Genomic DNA, 22,290 nt, shown 5'->3' with positions numbered 1-22,290 from the left:
ATGATCCTCCTTGCACCAGTTAAATGGACTTTAGAGCTAAACAGTGCTAGCAGTGCTGCATAAGGAAGATGTACCATAAAAAACAACAGCATTTAGATTATGTTTTTGAAGTGCTCCATTGGAATACTTTTCCATATATGGAAAAAATATTTTCCCCTAGTTTTCCAGAGGATTTTCCATGGAAGGAGATATGTTGTTGCAAGTGTTTAGAATAACAATACATTAGAGTGTCTGAGCCCTGGTCTACACTATGAGTTTAGGTCGAATTTAGCAGCGTTAGGTCGATTTAACCCTGCACCTGTCCACACGACCAAGCCTGTTTTGTTGACTTAAAGGGCTCTTAAAATAGATTTCTGTACTCCTCCCTGGAGAGGGGAGTAGCACTAAAATCGACCTCGCTGGGTCGACTTTGGGGTAGTCGGGATGCAATTTGACAGTATTGGCCTCCGGGAGCTATCCCAGAGTGCTCCATTGTGACCGCTCTGGACAGCACTCTCAACTCAGATGCACTGGCCAGGTAGACAGGAAAAGCCCCAGGAATTTCATTTCCTGTTTGGCCAGCGTGGTGAGCTGATCGGCACAGGTGACCATGCAGAGTTCATCAGCACGGGTGACCATGGAGTCCCAGAATCACAAAAGAGCTCCAGCATGGACCGAACGGGAGGTACTGAATCTGATCGCTGTATGGGGAGAGGTTTCAGAGTGGTAGCCGTGTTAGTCTGTATCAGCAAAACCAACAAGGAGTCCTTGTGGCACCTTAGAGACTAACAAATTTATTTGGGCATAAGCTTTTGTGGGCTAGAACCCACTTCATCGGATACATGGAGTGAAAATACAGGAGCAGGTACAAATACATGAAAGGATGTATTGCTTTACCAAGTGTGAGGTCAGTCTAAAGGGGTTGCTTTACCAAGTATGAGGTCAGTCTAAAGAGATAATTCACTTAACAGCAGGATACCAAGGGAGGAAAAATAACTTTTGAAGTGGTAATGAGAGTGGTCCATTTCAGACAGTTGACAAGAAGGTGTGAGTAACAGTAGGGACAAATTAGTATTGGGGAAATTAAATTTACGTTTTGTAATGACCCAACCACTCCCAGTCACTATTCAGGCCTAATCTGATGGTATCCAGTTTGCAAATTAATTCCAGTTCTGCAGCTTCATGTTGGAGTCTGTTTTTGAAGTTTTTTTGTTGAAGAATTTCCATTTTTAGGTCTGTTATTGAGTGACCAGAGAGATTGAAGTGTTATCCTACTGGTCTTTGAATGTTATGATTCCTGATGTCAGATTTGTGTCCATTTATTTTTTTGCATAGAGACTGTCCAATTTGGCCAATGCACATGGCAGAGGGGCATTGCTGGCACATGATGGCATGTATCACATTGGTAGATGTGCAGGTGAATGAGCCCTTGATGGTGTGGCTGATGTGGTTAGGTCCTATGATGGTGTCCCTGGAATAGATATGTGGACAGATTTGGCACTGGGGTTTGTAGCAGGGTTTGGTTCCTGGGTTGGTGTTTTTGTTGTGTGGTGCGTAGTTGCTGGTGAGTATTTGCCTCAGATTGGGGGGCTGTCTGTAAGCGAGGACTGGTCTGTCTCCCAAGGTCTGTGAGAGTGAGGGATCGTCCTTTAGGACAGGTTGTAGACCCTTGATGATGCGCTGGAGAGGTTTTAGTTCAGGGCTGTAGGTGACTGCTAGTGGCGTTCTATTATTTTCTTTGTTGGGCCTGTCTTGTAGTAGGTGACTTCTTGGTGCCCTTCTGGCTCTGTCAATCTGTTTCTTCACTTCAGCAGGTGGGTATGTAGTTTTATGAATGCTTGATTGAGACTTTGTAGCTGTTTGTCTCTGTCTGAGGGATTGGAGCAAATGCAGTTGTATCTTAACTCCGTTCCAAAAGATGAAATGCCAATATATTTGCCAAAATCTCCAAGGGCATGATGGACAGAGGCAACAGGGACAAATAGCAGTGCTGCGTGAAAGTTAAGGCACTGAGGCAAGCCTACCAAAAACCAAAGAATGCAAACTGTTGCTCCAGGACAGAGCCCCATACATGCCGCTTCTATGATGAGCTGCATGCAATTCTACCACTTCCCCTACCACTTCCCCACCACTGTCCGTGGACACCTGCAAAGGGGGAGTCTCATGCAACAGAGATAAGGATTTTGTGGGTGAGGAAGATGAGGAGGAGGAGGAGGAAGAGATTGAGAACAGCACACAGCAGGCAAGCGGAGAATCCCTTCTCCCCGGTAGCCAGGAACTGTTTATCACCCTGGAGCCAATACCCTTCCAACCCTCCCAAGGTGGGCTCCTGGACCATGAAGCCGGAGAAGGCACCTCTGATGAGTGTACCTTTGTAAATATAATACAGGGTTTAAAAGCAAGCATGTTTAATGATTAATTTGCCTTGAAGATTTGGGATGCATTCGTGGCCAGTATAGCTCCTGGAAAAGACTGTTAATGTGTCTGGGGATGGAGCAGAAATCCTCCAGGGACATCTCCATGAGGCTCTCCTGGAGGTACTCTTTGTGTTAGCCTCAGGAGAGTGATATCATTCATGGTCTCCTGGTTGAAATATGGGAAATTTGTTTAAGGGGACGCTCAGAGGTGCCTGTTCCTGCTGGGCTGTTTGCCTTTGGCTGAAAAGAAATCATCCCCGCTGTTAGCCATGCAGTGCGGGGAGGCCTGTTCATGCTGTGCTGTTCGCGTTTGGCTAATAGGGATCTTCCCTGATACTAGCCACATGGTGGTGGTGGGGGGAGGGGGTGAAGTGATCATCCCACAGAATTGGGTGTGGGAAGGTTGGGTTGTGCTGCACATTCATCCTAAAACCACAGCCCCTCCTTTTAAATGGCCAACCCAATGGGCTTTGCTTGGTATGGGAAAAGAGGGCGCTGCTGTTTGAAACTGTTCCCACATGCGATGAAGGTTGAAGAAGCCGAAACCCTTTGCCTTACCATGGCTGCCTGCAAGCTGAATTCTGTTGCGCAGCCGAGCGTGTGTGAGGTCTCACACCAAACCAGCTAAACGTCCCTTGTGATCCACCAGTGCTTGCAGCCCCATTGAAAGGTACCCCTTGTGGTTTATGTACTGGCTGCCAAGGTGGTCCGGTTCCAAGATAGGGATATGCGTTCCGTCTATCGCCCCACCACAGTTAGGGAATCCCATTGCAGCAAAGCCATCCACGAGGACCTGAACATTTCCCAGAGTCACTACCCTTGATAGCAGCAGCTCAGTGATTGTGTTGGCTACTTGGATCACAGCAGCCCCCACAGCAGATTTACCCACTCCAAATTGATTCCCAACTGACCGGTAGCTGTCTGGCATTGCAAACTTCCAGAGAGCTATCACCACTCACTTCTCAACTGTCAGAGCTGCTCTCATCTTGGTATTCTTGCACTTCAGAGCAGGGGAAAGCAAAGTACAAAGTTCCATGAAAGTGCCCTTATGCATGAGAAAGTTTTGCAGTCACTGGGAATCATCCCAGAACTGCAACACTATGCGGTCCCACCAGTCTGTGCTTGTTTCCTGGGCCCAGAATCGGCGTTCCACAGCATGAACCTGCCCCATGATGTCCAAATTGCCAGGGCCCGTGCTTTGAGAGAAGTCTGTATCCATGTCCTCATCACTATCGTGAACTTGCTGTCGTTGCCTCCTCACCTGCTTTTGCAGGTTCTGCACATACTGCAGGATAATGCGTGAGGTGTTTGCAATGCTCACAACAGCAGCAGTGAGCTGAGTGGTCTCCATGCTTGCCATGGTATGGTGTCTTCAGTAGAGCAGAGTTGTAGCAGAAGTGGTGGATGATGACTGATGCCACGAGAATAGATATTTATACAGAAAGATGAGAGGACCTGCAAGGTGGATTCATGGCACCAGGAAAGCAGGAGAGCAGAATTGCAGTGGAAGCGGTGGATGACTACAACGGTTAGCAGTCCTACTGCACCATCTGCTGACAGCAGTATGGCGTCTGCACAGAAAAAAGGAGCAAAATGATTGTCTGCTGTTGCTTTCACAGAGGGAGGGGCGACTGACGACATGTACCCAAAACCACCCGTGACAATGTTTTGCTCCATTGGGCATTGGGAGCTCAACCCAGAATTCCAATAGGCAGCAGAGACTGCGGGAACTGTGGGATAGCTACCCACAGTGCAACGCTCCGAAAGTCGATGCTAGCCATGGTAGTGAGGACGCAGTCCGCTGACTTAATGTGCTTAGTGTGGACATACGCAAACAACTGTATAAAATCGATTTCTAAAAATCAACTTCTATAAGATCAACCTAATTTTATAGTGTAGACATACCCTTAGAATAAAACTAAAATACAAAAAGGGAAGGAAACAAAAGATGGACAGTGCAGCCTATAAATACTGTTATGACAATTAGAGAGAAAAGGTGGGTGAGGTAATAAGTTTCATAGGACCAATTTCTATCCTGGTGAAAGAATAGCTTTCGAGCTTACACAGAGCTCTTCTTCAGGTCTGGGAAATGTGCTTGGTGTCACTGCTAAATACAAGGTATAACAGATTGTTTAGCATAAGGAGTTAACACAATTCAAGGGACCATTCAGGATGAAGTGGCCCATTAATGCCTCTCGAGTCATAGAGGGCTGGACAGTGTATTGTAGATTATTGTAATAAGTCATAAATCCAGTGTCTCTATTCAGTCCGTGATTTTTAGTAACAATTTTAATGACAACTGAAAACCACCATACCATGTCAGATAATTTCCCCACATGCCCTCAAAAAGATGATATCCTCTTCCCAAATCATTTTCCTACCTAACTGAATTACACTTTGCTTTTCAGTAGAAGGATCAAAACGGGGGGAAATACAGAGTGAAATCAAACTGCAGCCATTCACAAGCCACTGAACTAGACTGTCACATAAAGGTATGTGGTATAGGGAAGTGTAATAGAGTACTCTGGCCCTTTAAGACTCAAGGAGGGAGATCTCAGAAGCCAGGTTACACCTTTCCTGGATTTCTACTACTGACAGATCCAGGGAACAATAGAGACAGCTTCTGAGAGAAAGGAATTGGTTGCAGGACCTTATCTGGAAAATCCTCAACCTACAATTCTGTTTAGGGGTTGGGACAAAGAGCTTGTAGTATGGCAGGACTCCCTCCTAGTTGGAGTTATGCTGGTAGGAAGAGCCTGGATGCTAGCTGCTATCAAGGACAAGGAGAATGAAATGTAGCTGTTCAGACTATGTCTGCAAACTACAGAGAGGATTTGGGAAAAGCTCACCCCAGCGGGGACACCTGTGGAAGAAGGGAAATAAGGAAAGGGATTTTCACGCTGTCTGGAATGGCTCAAGACTGTGAATGCCTACTTCAGGGGAGACTGTCAAAAGCAGGGCAAATACTCCACACTGGTGGCATGTTGTATAATTAGATTTCACTAATCCAATACCAAGTGTAAACTCCCAAAGTACTACAAGTCTTATAATGGAGTGACAGACAGTCCCCTTAGACACTCCAGTCTATCTTGCCATCCAGGCAAGCTGGACTTGGTGATAAATGGTCATTTACACCAAAAATCACAAAACACTCCAGGTTACATCCAGTCCCAAAAGACCAGTCGATTTGCATTCGAGATTGCACACGAAACAACAAAGTTGTTGGTAGCCAGTTCTACAGCAAACTAACTAAAAGGAATTAAAGTTACTGAGAGCCTAAAGCAGGTAAAATATATATGTACAGGTGAGTCATAGTCTATAATTCCAAATAGTAGCAGAGATGTAGTAATATTCCAGTTTCCCAAAAGACTCTCAGGGCTACCCAGAATAACTCTGGAGATCTCCGTCTTCTTGTTCAGTTATTCTGCCCAGTTAGAATCCAAACAGTCCAGAGGTGAAGCACTTTTCCTTTTGTCCATATACACAGCTTCTTCCCTCAGAAAACAAGCTGACAGGGTCATTACCTACACAGGCTTTTTCTTTGATTGACAGAGAGAGAGAGAGAGAGAGAGAGAGAGAGAAGTATATTTAGGGCTGTTCTACATTACACAGTTAGGTCGACATAAGGAAGCTTATGTTGACCTACTTATATATGTGTCTACACTACAGCCTTTCTCCCACTCATGTGCTATACTGACATAATAACTCCACCTCCATGAGAGGTATAATCCTTATGTCAGTGTTGTTAGGGCAACACAGTGTCTGAGTAGACATTGCATCCCTTATATCAGCTGTTGACTGTCTTGTCAAATTCACTGCAGGAGCCGTGAAATTGACAAGAAACCAGGACAGCTGCCCTCTGCTCCCAGGGAGAACTGAGCAGCTTCCACACACACCCCAGCTCCCAGCTAGGACAAGAAGCCCGGGTGGTTCTGCCACATGCTCCTTTCTGGGAGTGGGGCAGCACTGTTAATTTCATGGCTTCCCGAACTGTGACATTCACAAGGTTGCCCAGCTGCCAGCGCGGTGTGGACAGAGGGCATGAGAAGCTGGGGCAGCTGGATCCCTCTCCCAGGGGGCAAGATACCCTGAACGGATTCTCCCGCTCCCAGTGGGAAACAGGGACTGGGCAAGCGGGGGCAGCCCACCAGGAGCTCGGGAGCCTGTGAGGGCAGTAGGGAGCTGTCAGGGGAGCTGAGAGATTGGATTCTCAGCTCCCCACACTGCCCCTCTTAGGTCAGTGGAAGCGGTGGACTAAGGTCAGTGAGGATGCACACCACTGACCCAGGAGGGTACTGTGGACATGAACCACCACAGCAATTACTGTGGGGACTGTAAGTTGAACTAATATAGGTCAACTTATGTTTCTAGTGTAGACATACCCTTTGCGTCCTTGATATCTGATCATCACACACAATGACCAGTTGCCTTCCACGGCACAAGAATTAGTACTTTCCTGTTAAAGTTCTTCATTTGTGTTATCGAAGGCTTCTTTCTGGTTTGATGGGTTATTTAGCTAAAGGGGTATATGAAGTTTAAATGGTTGTATTGCATTATAAAAGCATACAGATAGGTGAAAACAATACATGCAGCATCCCATTAGTTATCATAAAGTTTAAACATCAAATACATTCTTATACATTTAATAACCACTTTGATTTATACTGATATACAAGTGAATTGGCCTGGCTTCCAGTTACGCATATGAAAGTTTTCAGAGTAACAGCCGTGTTAGTCTGTATTCGCAAAAAGAAAAGGAGTACTTGTGGCACCTTAGAGACTAACGAATTTATTTGAGCATGAGCTTTCGTGAGCTACAGCTCACTTCATCAGATGAAGTGAGCTGTAGCTCACGAAAGCTCATGCTCAAATAAATTCGTTAGTCTCTAAGGTGCCACAAGTACTCCTTTTCTTTTTGCATATGAAAGTGTTCAGTGAGGCCAGGGACTCTGGCATGAGCTGGCACCTGGTCTGCCAGCATCATAGGGTTGTTCAATTTTATTGCAAATTTTGTTTATCTATTAGGCTTTACTGTGAGCCTAGGGTAGAATGAGGTGAAGTTGATTTAAAAGGGCATGCCTGTAGGACATGCCTGGCTCTGAGCTATAGCCTGCTACAAAAAGCGTTTGTGTTTGCCTCCAACACAGACATAAGTCTGTGGTGAACGTACGTGCCTTCCCTTCCCCTTTATTTGTTATTACATGATCATCATGTCTATTTCTCTCTCTGTGTTTTCCTTTTTGCCAGAATACCTTCCACCACATGTAAGGCCTTTCGCACAGCATGGTTGACTAATCGTTACAATGGATATCAGAAAATAATGTTTTGGATGACAGGGCTTTATTTATTTATTGGCCATCTCAGCCTTGCTTATCCTCAGTGAAGCATTCATTTTAAATGTCATCTGTCTTTGTACCAATAGTCTACAAACAAGCCTAATATGACCTAGAGACTTGTGTCTTCAGGGGGCATGATTCCTTGTTGAACCCAACAAAAGGAAGCCTCGGGCAACCTGATTCAGATAACCACAGAACAGCTGTTTTTACCTTGAACAGATCAACATTGAAAAGTTAAAATCAATAACATTCTTTCATGTTATAAACAGCTGTACAGCCATTTCATTTAAAATAGAAAGAATGAATGTACATTTTAAATATTACTGTCACCCAATTTTGCAATCCTTACTTTATACACAGTACATGAAAGTCATTTAGAGCACAATTGTCTGCAACTAGAAGGAAGAAGTATACTCAGCTGAATCCTAAGCAGCAATGCCTTGATTTCAACAATGGATTGTTGAAAATTATGTACTTATAATAAATCATAAACAGTTGTAAAGCAGAAGTCAATGGATCCACAGGGCCCAATACTGCTCCCATCCGGCAGTCAGACCCACAATAAAGGGTGGAAAAGTGAGGTTCCCCACACTGCATTTACTTGAGATTATTACTTTTGGTGGGGAAGGGAAGAAGTGTTTCCTCCTGTGAAACACAAGTAGATATTTTTGGGCTCACAAAAACTGCAGGTATCTGGGTTTTCTTTACAGTCACAACCAGCCATAGGTCGCATTAGCTTTGTGGTTTATTACTCACTAGTTGCCAGAGCAATCAACATTTCCTCGCACAAGAATTGTGTTTTCAATGAAACTGATAAAATTGGGATTCCCAAACCCTCTGTCAATCAGTTTGGCAACATACCAGGACCCTGAGACTGCACTTAGTTTGCACAGTATTGTAACATTGTACCCCACTGTTCTTGGAACATGTGGAATTCTTGGGATATTCTGCGTTTTTGTTGCTGACACTGAAATTAATGACAAGACTAATCCCCTTACAGTTAGAGTCTGAAGATCAAACTAATTAAAACTTTTAAAATATAACAAAGTGTGTCTGAAGAAGATTCAATTTTACCAATAATATCCATGTTTTTAATTATGAAAACTGCTTTATGCAAATATCATTAGGGAATATATATATATTCAAATAAGGAAACATTTTTACATAGTGTGAAGGGTCCTGTACTTCATAGGGCAGGCTATAATTTTGAAGGATTCAAGACATTAATTTAGGACATTAATAGTGAGAACCATGGAGTGAGAGATTAGCCACATAGTTATGACAATAAACTCTGAAGCTGATTTGTAATAGTATTAAGGAAGGAGGAAAAAACAGGAATTTTTGGTGTTTTCTAATAAAGGACAAATATATAGAAAAAGCTTTCTTGTAATATACCATTCTGTTAAGTAATGATTTAAATGGAACAGCAGATATTAAACTACTGGACTGATAAAGAAACTCTCCCAGCCATGCTTAGTTTGAAAAGCAAATTGAAAGAGATATCTGCGAAGAGGTAAGAACTGTTACTACTTTAATGTTTTTGCCGAGATATTACTAAGAAATAATATACTATTTTGCCCTTCCAGATACAATTTAGCACCAAAGCTGTTTCATTCCTAAGTAGGGTTTGGCATTTGGCCGGCCCAAAAATAATTGGGCAATTGAGTGTTCAAACATTGCTAAATAAAGTAAAAGGTTGTCAAATATTTAAGAGTGCTAATTTATTAGAACAGTTTAAAAAAAAAAGAGTTTAAGGTCTGCAACAGACTTAGCCTTAGATACTTATGCTTAATTACAAAAAAAAAAAAAAAGTCACAAGTTACTTAATTGTTAATTTTAAACAGAAAAATACAAGAGACTATAGAATGAAGAATTATTACTACCCTTTTTAGCAATATTAAGGTAGCATTTAAATGTGACCATTATTCAAGACTGAACAGTTACAAAAGAAAAAATTAAATTAAACAGAAACAGAAGAAGCACACAGCAATTATAAAAGAAAAAAATAATTTTTTAAATGAAATTATACTAGGTAGGCAGCAGGCCAACTTTTCAAACCTCTTGGTCTTTATTATCTTTTTCTTTATCAGCTTCACCTGCTTCATCGGTATCTTTGTCATCATCATGAAATTCACCAGTTTCTCCTTCTTCCCCTTCATCTGATGAATACTCTTCATCTTCCATTTTGTTCTCTAATCTGGATCGTGCTATACAGTCACAAGTTACCTGGCAGTGGAGGTTTTCAGTCTGTTTTCAAATGGATGGTTCCCCAAGCTAACCAGTTTCATTCCACGCATGCAGTAGTACACAGAAGTGGTAAAAGTATTTCTGGCACTGGAGCTGGAGAGCAAGGAGCCTGACACAACACTTTCCACCATGATAGAGCAAGCTGTTCTGATTCACCTGCTGGGATTGCACTCCACATTGTTTTATAACTCAGCAGTGTGCTTCTTGCTTTATAATTTGCTACCTCCATCAGTAGGTTTGTTCATTCGGATAGCCTTTAAAATTTACAACGGCCACTATAGATCAGGAATCAGGGCCTGCAGGAGATCCAGTCTCCAGGCAACCTAACAAGCACAGCTGGCCTGTAGTAGGCTACCTGATCGGCTACAGCCCAATCAGTTGGAAGAGCCAGAAGACTTGCTCTTAAGCCCAGAAGCAGCAGCTTTTCAGTGGCTGCTCAAAGCATTCGGACATGGCTGTGATAGCTCCTCTGCTTGTTTGTCCCCAGCCTTGCCCCATTCCTGACCCTTGGCTCTGACTTTGGCCCTGGCCTCCAACTCCACCTCTGACCCTGGGCTCCAATTCCTGACTGACTCCTACTCTAACCATTAGGCACAACTGACCACTTTCCAGGTCATTGACACTGTGAGATCACAAGCTGTCATTTGAATGCCTCATTAGAAAGGTCTTGACCATGGAAACACGGATCAAGAAGGTGGGCAGCATTATGTGTAGAAGTGATTTTCCCCTGATATTATTTTGTCTAAAACCTTTTTCTCTCAGCTTTTATAAATGGACTGGGTTCAGTATACTCACAAGTATGTTCTTGGCATCAGAAAATGTGGAACTAACATTTTCCAGATTCTGAATGGACTGAGCTATGAATTGAAGCAATGAAATGCATTTTGAGTTTCACATCCAGAAGACATAATCATCAAGAAAGTCAGTGCAGATTACTTGGGGCTGACACCCAGTCACCTTCTTCAAGAGCAACTGACTGAACAGCCTTCTCTCATATCTGAAGATCTTTGAGGCATTTAATAGAAGATGCCCATCAAGTATGACAAGACTTACTCAGTGTCAATGAAATTGAGGGTTGTATTAAATGATGCTGGAAAATGGCCGACAATACCTCTCAACTTTTGACACATGTGATGAGAAAGCTGTCAGATCTTCAGCATCACTGATGAAAAGTTGTGTTGTATGAGCAATGCATCCATAACACAGAAGGCGTAGTTTCTCGTTTATCAACAAAGCACAAGCAGCTTTCAGACTAGCTGTATCATCAGTCACAACCAAATTAATCTTCTGTGGACCGAATTCATGGTTTACCTATTTAAACTGGTCAGCAATGTATTGAGCTATGTGGTGATGTTCAGCTGTGCATTGGAATGAGTAAAACACTTGTTGTGGAGTCATTACCATGAAGTTGATGACACCCTCACTAAAAATATTGCTCCATCCATCAGAGCTTGCTCTATAAGAACATCAACTTTCTTTTTCTCATTGTCAGCTTTGGCATTCAGAAGACTTCCTGCAAGCCATTTCTTACTTGGCACTTTGTAAATTGAATATATATAAGATTTTTTATGATATGAAATAGAGTATTGCTGGCATAAATACCTCTAGGAAACCTACAGTCAAGTTTCTTTTTCTAGTCATGGGATATTCTATCCAAAAACCTCTCAATACCAATTTAATGACCATCTGAAGACCTTCCAGGCATAGGAGTTAGAATAGCAAAATTCTTACTAGAAGATGAAGGAATGGAATTAGCTTTACTTTTGTTGTTACTCATATCACTATTTTCAACAAAAGATCCCATCCTTTGTGATGATGCTGGCAAAGATGAAGTAGAAGAAGAATGCACAGAAGAAAACAATTTTTGATGCAGACTAGTTTTCCTCTTCTTTCAAAGTAGTTGGACATGTCACAAGAATTCAACAAGTGTCTTTCCATTCTAGCTACAGGTGTCTCATACTCAGAACAACAGAACTTGCACTTAACTTTAGCAGTTTTTCTGTGTCTGCACCTCTGTCTTCACTTGTCTAACGTGCTTTTTAAACTACCAGATATGCATATGGGCTGGTATACAAATAAAGATATACCTACGGCGCTCGTTCTAGAAGAGTCCAGTGAATCAAGATGCTCAACTTTCAATAAGTTCACCTTGTTTCCCCCAACAAATGGCACTAGCACATATTAAAGTGAGTAATCAAGACATTTAAAAAGGCTTGATAACAGATGTCACCATGATGCAATCAAAAACAAAGACAGTCATTTGTATCAGGGCATTCTTGCTGTAATATTTCACAGCATTTGACTGTATGTAGAGTAGCTGTAGCCATATCAGTCCCAGGATATTAGAGAGACAAGGTGGGTGAGGTAATATATTTTATTGGACCACCATCTGATTTATGGCTTATTGCACCAATCTGTTATGCACTAACCCCCTATTTTTGTCCTGGGACGGCAGAGATGTTAATGGGCCACTCTATTTTAAATGGCCCCTTAGAATATTTGCTAACTATTTATGCTAAACAATCTGTTCCACCTTGCAATTAGCTGTGACATTCGGAGTACCTTTCCCACACCTGAGGAAGAGCTCTATGTAGCTCGAAAGCTTGTCTCTCTCACCAACAGAAGCTGGTTCCAGAAAAGATATTACTTCACTCATATTGTCTCAGTAACTGACCGGTCAGTTGACCAACTTGCCCAGCCTATTCCTAAGTATAGGCTGCATAGCTGTCCCTCCCTGTCCATCTCTGACCTGTAAAGATGAGGTCAAAGGGGGGGGCGGGGAATTAGCTACACCTAGTGCTCCAGTTGTGCAGAACAGTAAGGCAGTCTATGAGCCCCGGACCCTCAGTCAGGGCAGGGCAGTAAACAGTCAGTAGATTCTGACCTTCAATCAGGGCACAGCAGCTGAGCAGTCTATAAGCCTCAGGCCCAGTCAGGGCCAGGCATCAAAGCAATGAGTACACTCTGGCCCGCAATCAGGGCAGAGCAACTAGGCAGTCTATGGGGCTCAGATAAACGTGAGCACCAAGCACTGTCTATGGGGCTCAGGTAAGGGTGAGCACCAAGCACAGTCTAGTGCCACTTGGCTAGGCTCAGGTAAGGGTGCCCGAGGATCACAGGCCTCCTGGCCTAAGAAGTGGGAGTACAGCCTCCCCAGCGGTGGGCTGGCGGGGGAACATGGGCCAGCCCAACTCCACTACATCCCAGCCCAGGGTCCAAACAGAATGGTCCATTACTGGGTCAGCGGGAATTTACCCACAACAGGCTAACTTTGTATCAGGCCAGCTCCCAACCAGACTGTTGCCTGGTTTCCCTGGGGTGCTTCCTACTCTCCCCCTTGGGTGTATCTGCATCTGTCATATCGTCCCTCTGGCCAGTCCGTGGGCAGCAGCCCCAGCAGCTCCTCGGCGTCTTGTCAGCTGGCAGCCCAAGGAGATCTGTCCAGTCCACAGGTGGCAGCCCCAGCAACTCCTCAGCATCTTGGTCAGCCAGCAGTCCTGGGAGCTCTGGCCAGTCCTGAGGAGGCAGCCCTGGCAGCTCTTCTGCAGGCTCCAGCAGCAGGCAGGATGCATTCATCTCCTCTGGTAGCTCCACTCCAACTGAGCTGCAAGGCCTTCCTTTTGTACTTCCCCTTCCTGTCTCGCCCTTCCACTTCCGGCGGGGCAGTGGAAGGCTCTCCTGGCTCGGCCCACCAGGGGGCATGTTGTGGTTCCTCCCTGTCACTCTCTGAGGGAGGTCACGTCTCCTCGCTACACTCAGACTCAATTTACTGAAGTCTTAATTGTGGAAATGTAGGGAAATTAAATAATAAAGAGACAATGAGCCTAATTCTGGAGAACCATTTGGATACTTTACAATATGATGATATAAAGAAAAAAATAATATTGCATAGCTTACTTTATATATTACCACAACACTCACTCATCTGAACCTCTTCATTGTCTTCCTATCTTTTATCCCGTCAGATTCAAGTTCCCAGTTCTAGCCTCCAAGGCATTTCATAACATCTCTCTCTCTCTAATAGTAGATCTTGCCACTTCCTCCTACTTTCTCTATGCTCTTCTTCATGCCTTGCCTCTCCCTTTTCCCTCCATATTCTGAACTTCGTTCTTTGTGTCCTGCAATCCCCTAAAATGGTGTAACCTCCTGTTTACTGGGCCTGATTCGCCTCCCATTTCTAACAAAATAAAATAAGGAGTAATGACACTGAAATCAATATTTATAACTGTGTTAATGTACTCTACCGGAAAATTATTTTTCACTTGGCTTATTTAAGCAGTGGTATTCAACCAGGGGTACATGTATCCCTGGGGATACGCAGTGGTCTTCCAGGGAATACATGTAGATACATCTAGATATTTGCCTAGTTTTGTAACAGGCTATATAAAAAGCATTAACAAAGTCAGTACAAATTAAAATTTCACACAGACAATGACTTGTTTATATTGCTCTATATACTATACACTGAAATGTAAGTACAATATTTATATTCTAATTGATTTATTTTATAATTATATGGTAAAATGATAATAGAGTTGTCAAGGTTCCTCCCCCACTCTGAACTCTAGGGTACAGATGTGGGGACCTGCATGAAAAAACCTCCTAAGCTTATCTTTACCAGCTTAGGTCAAAACTTCCCCAAGGTACAAAATATTCCCCCCGTTGTCCTTGGACTGGCCGCAACCACCACCAAACTAATACTGGTTACTGGGGAAGAGCTGTTTGGACGCGTCTTTCCCCCCAAAATACTTCCCAAAACCCTGCACCCCACTTCCTGGACAAGGTTTGGTAAAAAGCCTCACCAATTTGCCTAGGTGACTACAGACCCAGACCCTTGGATCTTAAGAACAATGCACATACCTCCCAACACTTGCACCCCCCCTTTCCTGGGAAATGTTGGATAAAAAGCCTCACCAATTTGCATAGGTGACCACAAACCCAAACCCTTGGATCTGAGAACAATGAAAGAGCATTCAGTTTTTTACAAGAAGACTTTTAATAAAAAATAGAAGTAAATAGAAATAAAGAAATCCCCCCCGTAAAATCAGGATGGTAGATATCTTACAGGGTAATTAGATTAAAAAACATAGAGAACCCCTCTAGGCAAAACCTTAAGTTACAAAAAAGATACACAGACAGAAATAGTTATTCTATTCAGCACAATTCTTTTCTCAGCCATTTAAAGAAATCATAATCTAACACATACCTAGCTAGATTACTTACTAAAAGTTCTAAGACTCCATTCCTGGTCTATCCCCGGCCAAGACGACTACAGACAGACCCAGACCCTTTGTTTCTCTCCCTCCTCCCAGCTTTTGAAAGTATCTTTTCTCCTCATTGGTCATTTTGGTCAGGTGCCAGCGAGGTTACCTTTAGCTTCTTAACCCTTTACAAGTGAGAGGAGCTTTCCCCTGGCCAGGAGGGATTTCAAAGGGATTTACCCTTTCCTTTATATTTATGACAAGAGTGATATGACACTTTTGCATTTTTATATCTGATTTTATAAGCAAGTAGTATTTAAGTGAGGTGAAACTTGGAGTATGCAAGACAAATCAGACTCCTGAAAGGGGTATTGTAGCTGGAAAGATTGAGAGCCACTGACTTGGAGTATTTCACAGTTCTTTATGTGGAGTCAGTTTCACTGTTTCCCATATAGTCCCTAGATGAAAAAAAACTATATTCAGCGGAGAAGAAAATCTCTTATAAAAAGATGTGTGTGACTCTAACCGCATCCCAGTGGAAGGGAGCAAAGGGCTCACTGGTTTCTGGTAGTTAGTTTCAGATGGCATGACCAGTTCAGCATGCTCCAATGCGTTAATGCCATGAACCATAATCTGATAGTGTAAGGTATCACAGGAAAAACAACACACTGGTCATTCATATTTTTGCATGATATATGTTTGGTAAATGCCTAAGGGACCATACGAATATGAAGAAAATGTGGGACTAAAAAACGTTTACAAGGCAAGTCTGGGGAGTGGGTAAACAGATTTCTCCCAGATACAGGACAAGCTGATGCCTCCAGCCGGGTGTCATCAGAGTTGATTAGCAATCACATGGCTAGTGGCCATTGATTTACCTCAGAGTGGGCAGGAACAGATCCCTTTGCATTTTGAAAACACCAGTGAGATAAGAAACCAGCATGGAACTTCTTTCACCACCACACTCCATGTCTCCTTCCTCACAGCTTGAATGAACTTTATTTTGAGGAGTAACCATCAGAAAAATCCATTTCAAAGGTTCACTGGACTAGAAGAAAGGAGCAAAGAACTACATCTTATCTTTCACATAAGATGACAAAGGAACAAAAATCTCTTGCCTCTGGGGAGAGATACTGACCAAGGATATGTGTGTGTACGTGTGGGGAGATGTCAGGGGTCAGAGATTTTGCTAGAAGAAAGCATGGTAAACATCTTACCTTGAACCAAGACTATAGTTTTGTTAAGTCTTAATTTCTAGAAAGAGTTTTTCCACCTTTCTTTCCTTGTAGCCCTTTCTAACTCTATCCTTTATATATGAACTCACTTAAAATCCTATCTTCCTTTATTAATACACTTGTTTTATTTTTATCTAAACCAACCCACTGCTGTGTTTGAATTGACATGATAACTCCAGTTAAAGTGATAAGCTTGTTTTTTTCTCTAAAGAGACAAAATGCACAACATTATTATTCCTCTGAATGGTCCTGGAAAGGGCCAGACATTGCAGAGTACATGGTTTTGGGAAAATTTGAGACTGGACATGTGTTAGATTCACTTGGCTAGTAGCAACGAAGCCTTCATTGATTGGCATGTAACAAACAGGCTGCTGGAATCAGAGCATTAAGCCAGAGCTGCTTAACACACGTCATGCTTCTCAGGTGGCTGCCAGAGTCCAGGCTGTGAGCCACCACAACAGAGCATTTAAGGCATCCAGGGTTACAGGGAAGGCAATGATACAACCCCCCACTGGTCTGAATTGTCCCCCAGAACGTGGCAATAGGTACAGGATTTTCTTTCATTCCCCCAAAGTCAGGACAGCCTTTTTAAATAGTGCTCTATCATATTGAAATGTTTTACAATTAGTCAATTTTAAAAAAAATATACCTATGAGAGAGTGTCCCTTTAATTCTTTTTTTTTTTTTTAAATTTGACTCAACTCATGTTTGTGATAGGGAAGAGCCCTGTGCTATCACTGTGCTTTATATGTTGAAAATAGCGACAAAGTAGAACAGAAAGACCTCTTGTCCTATACATCAGTTCTCTTGCTCTAACAGGGCCTATGGGAAACTGGTTTTAGCATGCAGTCTGCCTGGGAATTTTGCATACTCTTACTTCCCATTCATACAGGCAACATGAGAAGTGGAGCTAGAGGCATTGCTCCTCTAAGAACATATCTGAGCCATCTTTGTCCTGAAGAGATTGCCATTTATGCTATTTCCTACCAACAAATGTTTTGTGGTCTTGGAATTAAAGCACATATGAAGTATACATTAAGACTTTTGCATATAAAGAAAGGCAACAAAAACCCTTGTAGCACAATGAAATGAAAGAACTCTCTCATAGCCCATCATCAGAGTGTCTGAGAATCCCAAGTATTTATTGATTTAACTCTAGTGACGTAGCGAAGTTTTATTATCTGCATTTTATGAACGGGAACTTAAGGCCCAAAGAGTAAGCGACTTGCCCTCATTACACATGAGGACTGTGTCAGATCTAAGAACTGAAGGCAGACTCAAGTCCCAGTCCTTTGCATTAACTAATAGATCATTGATCACCTCTGCATTGTTAATGAGCTCTCTCCAAACTTCTTTTTGTATCAAGATTTTTAGTTACCCTGAACAATATGGACACATAACATGAACCTATGTCAAAGATTACTCACAGTTCTATTCTGATTGCGAGTAGCCATTCTTAAAATTCAGCCAATCATAGCTAAGTTGTGCACAGCTGTTCCATCTGTGATGTTTCTCTCAGAAACTCACATTACCATTACATTACCACCACTACAAAAAGCCGTGCCAGGCATGGGTTCAGGGTGATACAAATCCCTTCTCCCAGTCACTGACAGGGAGCAAATATGAATGGGAGGCAGTAACCGATCCCACCGAGCTCCCTATAAACACGTTATAGGAATCCCCCTTCATACAGGATCTCTATTGCCAGGTAGAAGAAGCAGCTGGAGAGGGGATTCAGGAGTGGGTGGGCTTAGTTACCTGTGATGTATGGGTTTACGTCATTCATCTCACCTAGTGTTCTGCTGCCACCTATTCTCCCTGGTTGTTATTCTGTGGCAGCTATGAGAGCTGAGTGAGCATTGCAGAAGACCTCAGGATCTGAAAGAATCAATGGCAGGGCAATCCCTGCTGCCTGCCTGTGTGAAATTCTAGCAGCGCTGCTGTCCCATCAGGCAGGGTGGTGGTCTACAGGCATAAATGTCACTCAGTGTGGGTGATCTTTGGCAGTTCTGTGCAATGATTAATACTATACAGATGATCAACTCTGGATTACTTTTTTCTCATCTAAAAACTGTGAACAAAGAATTCCAGAATCCATGACACTCTCTGTGCAGGAGGAGACATTCTTGCCACAATTTTATTTGACAAGTATCTCAAATATCAGTTCAATACAAGACAAAAATAAAATTATACTGTGTTTGTTTGTTACTGTGAGAATGTCTTCCAAGAACTCCATCAAGTCCACCAAAATTTCTACTAAATATATGATATAAGTCACTGGATCTGACAATATCTTGAGACACAAAACCCAGCAACAGATTGAACTTGTTAATGAGTTTTACTCACAATGAGACATGCATTTTTGCTCAAACATCTTTGGAAATGAACTATTTCTTCCTTTCTGCACCGTTCAAATGTTTCTTAGTCTGCTGCAAGCTGATATCATTGCACAATGTTATTGTTAAATGCCAAAAAATCAGCAATTTTTCTCTTCCTATTTTTTCCTTGTCTGTCTGCTATTACAGAACTTTTTTTGTGTGTAGGAGACACTGATCATCACAATGGTTTGTACATGAGTCATTGAATTTTCCAAAGATATATAACGTTACAAACTTTAACTTCATAGAAACTATTATTTGATATATATGCAGAGTTATGTATCTGCAAAAGAAGTTAGATATGCCTTGGAAAAACATTACCTCTGCTCTTAATTCACACATCTTTCTGTCTATATTGCTTCGGGCACCAGTTTCATCCTCTATATTTTCAAAATTCCTTTCCACTTCATTTTGGTGTAGGTCATGTAGTATGTTCAGCTAAAAGACAGAAGTTATTTAGCATCATCAGTAAAGAACTAGGAAATCTGTTCCCATTAAACAATCCTGAACAAAATCTTAACAGCCAAAATTAAATACAAACAAATATAAAATGCTTTCATGGTACCAATGATAGTTCACTTATTTATAGCCCTGGTCCTACAGATGCTGTAAGTGCATGAAGTCCCACTGAAGTCAATCAGATGCCAGGAAAAGGCAGTAGTTCACCTACTACACATTACATGATCAGAACCCAAGTGTACATTCAGTGGACAATTTGTTTGTAAATCAATTTATATGAGGATCTCCTTCAAATGCCTGCCCATACTCACACATTCCTACTCATACTTATTATATGAAAAACAATTAAAGGATCAATATTAACTTGATTTTTTAACGGATTTTTACAACCATGGGACATTTTGTTAGTTTTTCTGTAAACATAAAATTTTTAAACAGTAAAAACAAATTCTAATTGAATATTTCCAGTTTGATAGCAGTGCAGAATGAAATCCTCTTTCATGTCCAAATAGGAACTGTAACGGCACATAGAGTGGCAGTGAATGCTTCCTCCCCACTGTCTCAAAAACATCTCTCTCCTGTCTTCTGGAGGAACTGTTTCTAAGAAGGAGAAAATACTGTAGTCTCCAGCTTCATTCTGTATCTTTTTTTAACCCAAAATTATGGTTGGTTCTCCTCACCTTCCCAGGAAGGACCCGTAGCTACATCCAAGTCTATTTTTAGACACAGTTTTATTTTTTCAACATAAAATTTAGGGAAAGCATCAAAATCAAGCAGTTCTTCTGCCAACCCTGGCCTACAGGTCTCTGGGTATATATACACTGCAATTAAACACCTGCGGTTGGCCCATGTCAGCTGATTTGGGTTCATGGGGCTTGGCTACGGGAATGTAAATTGCTGTCTATATTTTGGACTTTGGCTGGAGTCCAGGCTCTGGGGCCCTGCCACTTGTGGGGCCCCAGAACCCAGGCTCAAGCCTGGGCCCACACATCTATACCACAACTAAACAACCCAAAAGCCCAAGCCCCGCATGCCCAACTCAGATGACCTGAGCCAACTAATTGCAGCGTAGACATACCCTCAGAGGCTGTTCCCCTTGCCTCTGTCAGTGTTGAAAGGAGGACATGCCCTTCCCTTCAGTTCCACTGCAGATTCTCCCAACTGAACTCTCTCAGCCCATTACAGAGATCAGTTGACCTCTTCCCAGCTGGGGGAATTGAATAGGGCTGGCTGGCCCCAGGCCTCTTTACCTTTAATGGGGCATGCCACCCTGTTTACATGCCCATCACACATGGGAGAAGCTCCCTATAAACATGCACAAAGTAGCTTAAATTATCCTCCTTACAATTCTCCTTTGCTGTGTTACCTACAAAAAAAACCCCATAACACTTAGGACATTGGGGTGTGCTAATATTACTGCCTATGACCTTGATCAGTATTGTCTCACATTTTCCTTAAGCTCCCCAATCTATCTAAATCCACCTGTCTCTTATCTTAATACTTGGGCCCCAATCCTGTAAAAATTCACACGCTTAACTTTACTTTATGAATAGCTGCATGATAAAATTACGCATGTGCATAAGTGTTTACAGGAATGGGGCCTTAGATTGTAAATGTATTGTTCTGTGTTTGTATAGTGCCTACCACAATAGGGTGTTGGTCCATGGCTGGGGCTTGGAGATGCCATAGTAAGACAAGTAACAATTAATGTTATTAATAATCAGATACATAGGTATGCATCCAAATTTTTACTCAGTGACCTAACAATTATGGTTAATCCATAGCTTCCTATAAAATATTTCTTGCTGCTTATTTCCATTTGAATTTAGATGATCTATGTTACTACATATTATGAAGGCATTGAAACTGTGCATTTCATATAGGGGTTGGGCATCTCTGATGGATAAGGAGTTTAACTTTCTTCTCTGCATACATACATTTTCCTTCCCTCAAAGCATGCATACAGTTGGATTAATAGTGGTTCTACATGTTAGAGGTATATACAGCATATTGTAACATTTAAAGAATGCTGCAAAACACTTCCAAAATAGTTTCTGTTAAATGTAAGGCAAAACAAAAATGCAGGGTGGTCTGGTGTGCTTTTGAGTGGAGGGGTTTTGGATGACCTGAACAACTCCCATATGGTTTTGCTGCTCCTGAGTAATGCAGTCATTCACGACTCTTGCCTACAAAACTTTATATGCAGTTATGTTTCTATTGCAATAAGAGCAAAGTGGGGGAAGGAAGAGAGAATATTTTTAATCTCAAAGTGAACCATTTCTCCCTCTAAAAGAAGCTATCTACTTGAGGGCACTGGCCAGAGCAACAGCTATTACTCAAGTCAGAATACATTATGATATTAATATCCACCAGGATATCATATTATCTGTCATTTGTGTTTCTAATCTATCCATGGAAGAATTGTAAGCAATTATAACATCTGAGTGTTTCAAAACACTTTCTTTGAATCACTCTGATAGTATCACTGATGAAATCTGTCTGTGTTGATACATACTCAGATGAATGAAGTCCAAAACAAACAGTGCATCCTTATTAGAATGGCATACAACATGGCCACAGAGAATGACAGCCCCTTTGCCAACCTGCAAGTCACTGTAATTAGTCTGAATACATCTAACCAGTCACCTATAACCATTTTTAATAGAAAACTTCATAAAGTTATGGTTGCTTGTAAGAAAATTTCCTGATTTAATGTTGGAGCATGATACCCATTACATAGCACATGAGGTTATTAGTGTCATTTATATATTTTATTTATTATTTGTATTGCAGTAGGAATTCTACTCAGGGACTAGGACCTATTTTGCTAGGTGCTGTACAAACACAGACCAACAAAACGACTACCCTTGCTCCATAGCCCTTACAGTCCAAGCATAAGACAACTCAACAGGTGGACAAGACAGACAGGGGAGCACAAGGAAACGGTGAGCTAACACTGGCCATCCTGACACACAGTCACCTCAGTTCCATTATTTCTCTGATGATTTCTCTGGGGCATGGCAGATACAAAGGTTGCT

General features: G+C 42.1%; 1 protein-coding gene across 1 annotated transcript in view; it reads right to left on the bottom strand.

The window, feature by feature from the left end:
* CCDC102B (coiled-coil domain containing 102B) overlaps positions 1 to 22,290 on the bottom strand; it is a 308,469-nt gene that overhangs the window by 241,917 nt on the left and 44,262 nt on the right. Inside the window, exon 4 of the mRNA XM_077809076.1 lies at positions 19,115 to 19,231. Coding sequence (XP_077665202.1) covers positions 19,115 to 19,231 — 117 coding nt within the window. The remainder of the gene's footprint in view (positions 1 to 19,114; positions 19,232 to 22,290) is intronic.

This window comes from Eretmochelys imbricata, chromosome 2 (assembly GCF_965152235.1).
Source record: "Eretmochelys imbricata isolate rEreImb1 chromosome 2, rEreImb1.hap1, whole genome shotgun sequence".
NCBI classification, from domain to species: domain Eukaryota; kingdom Metazoa; phylum Chordata; order Testudines; family Cheloniidae; genus Eretmochelys; species Eretmochelys imbricata.
Note: the sequence above shows the minus strand (reverse complement) of the source record. Positions and strands in the feature narration are given on the sequence as shown.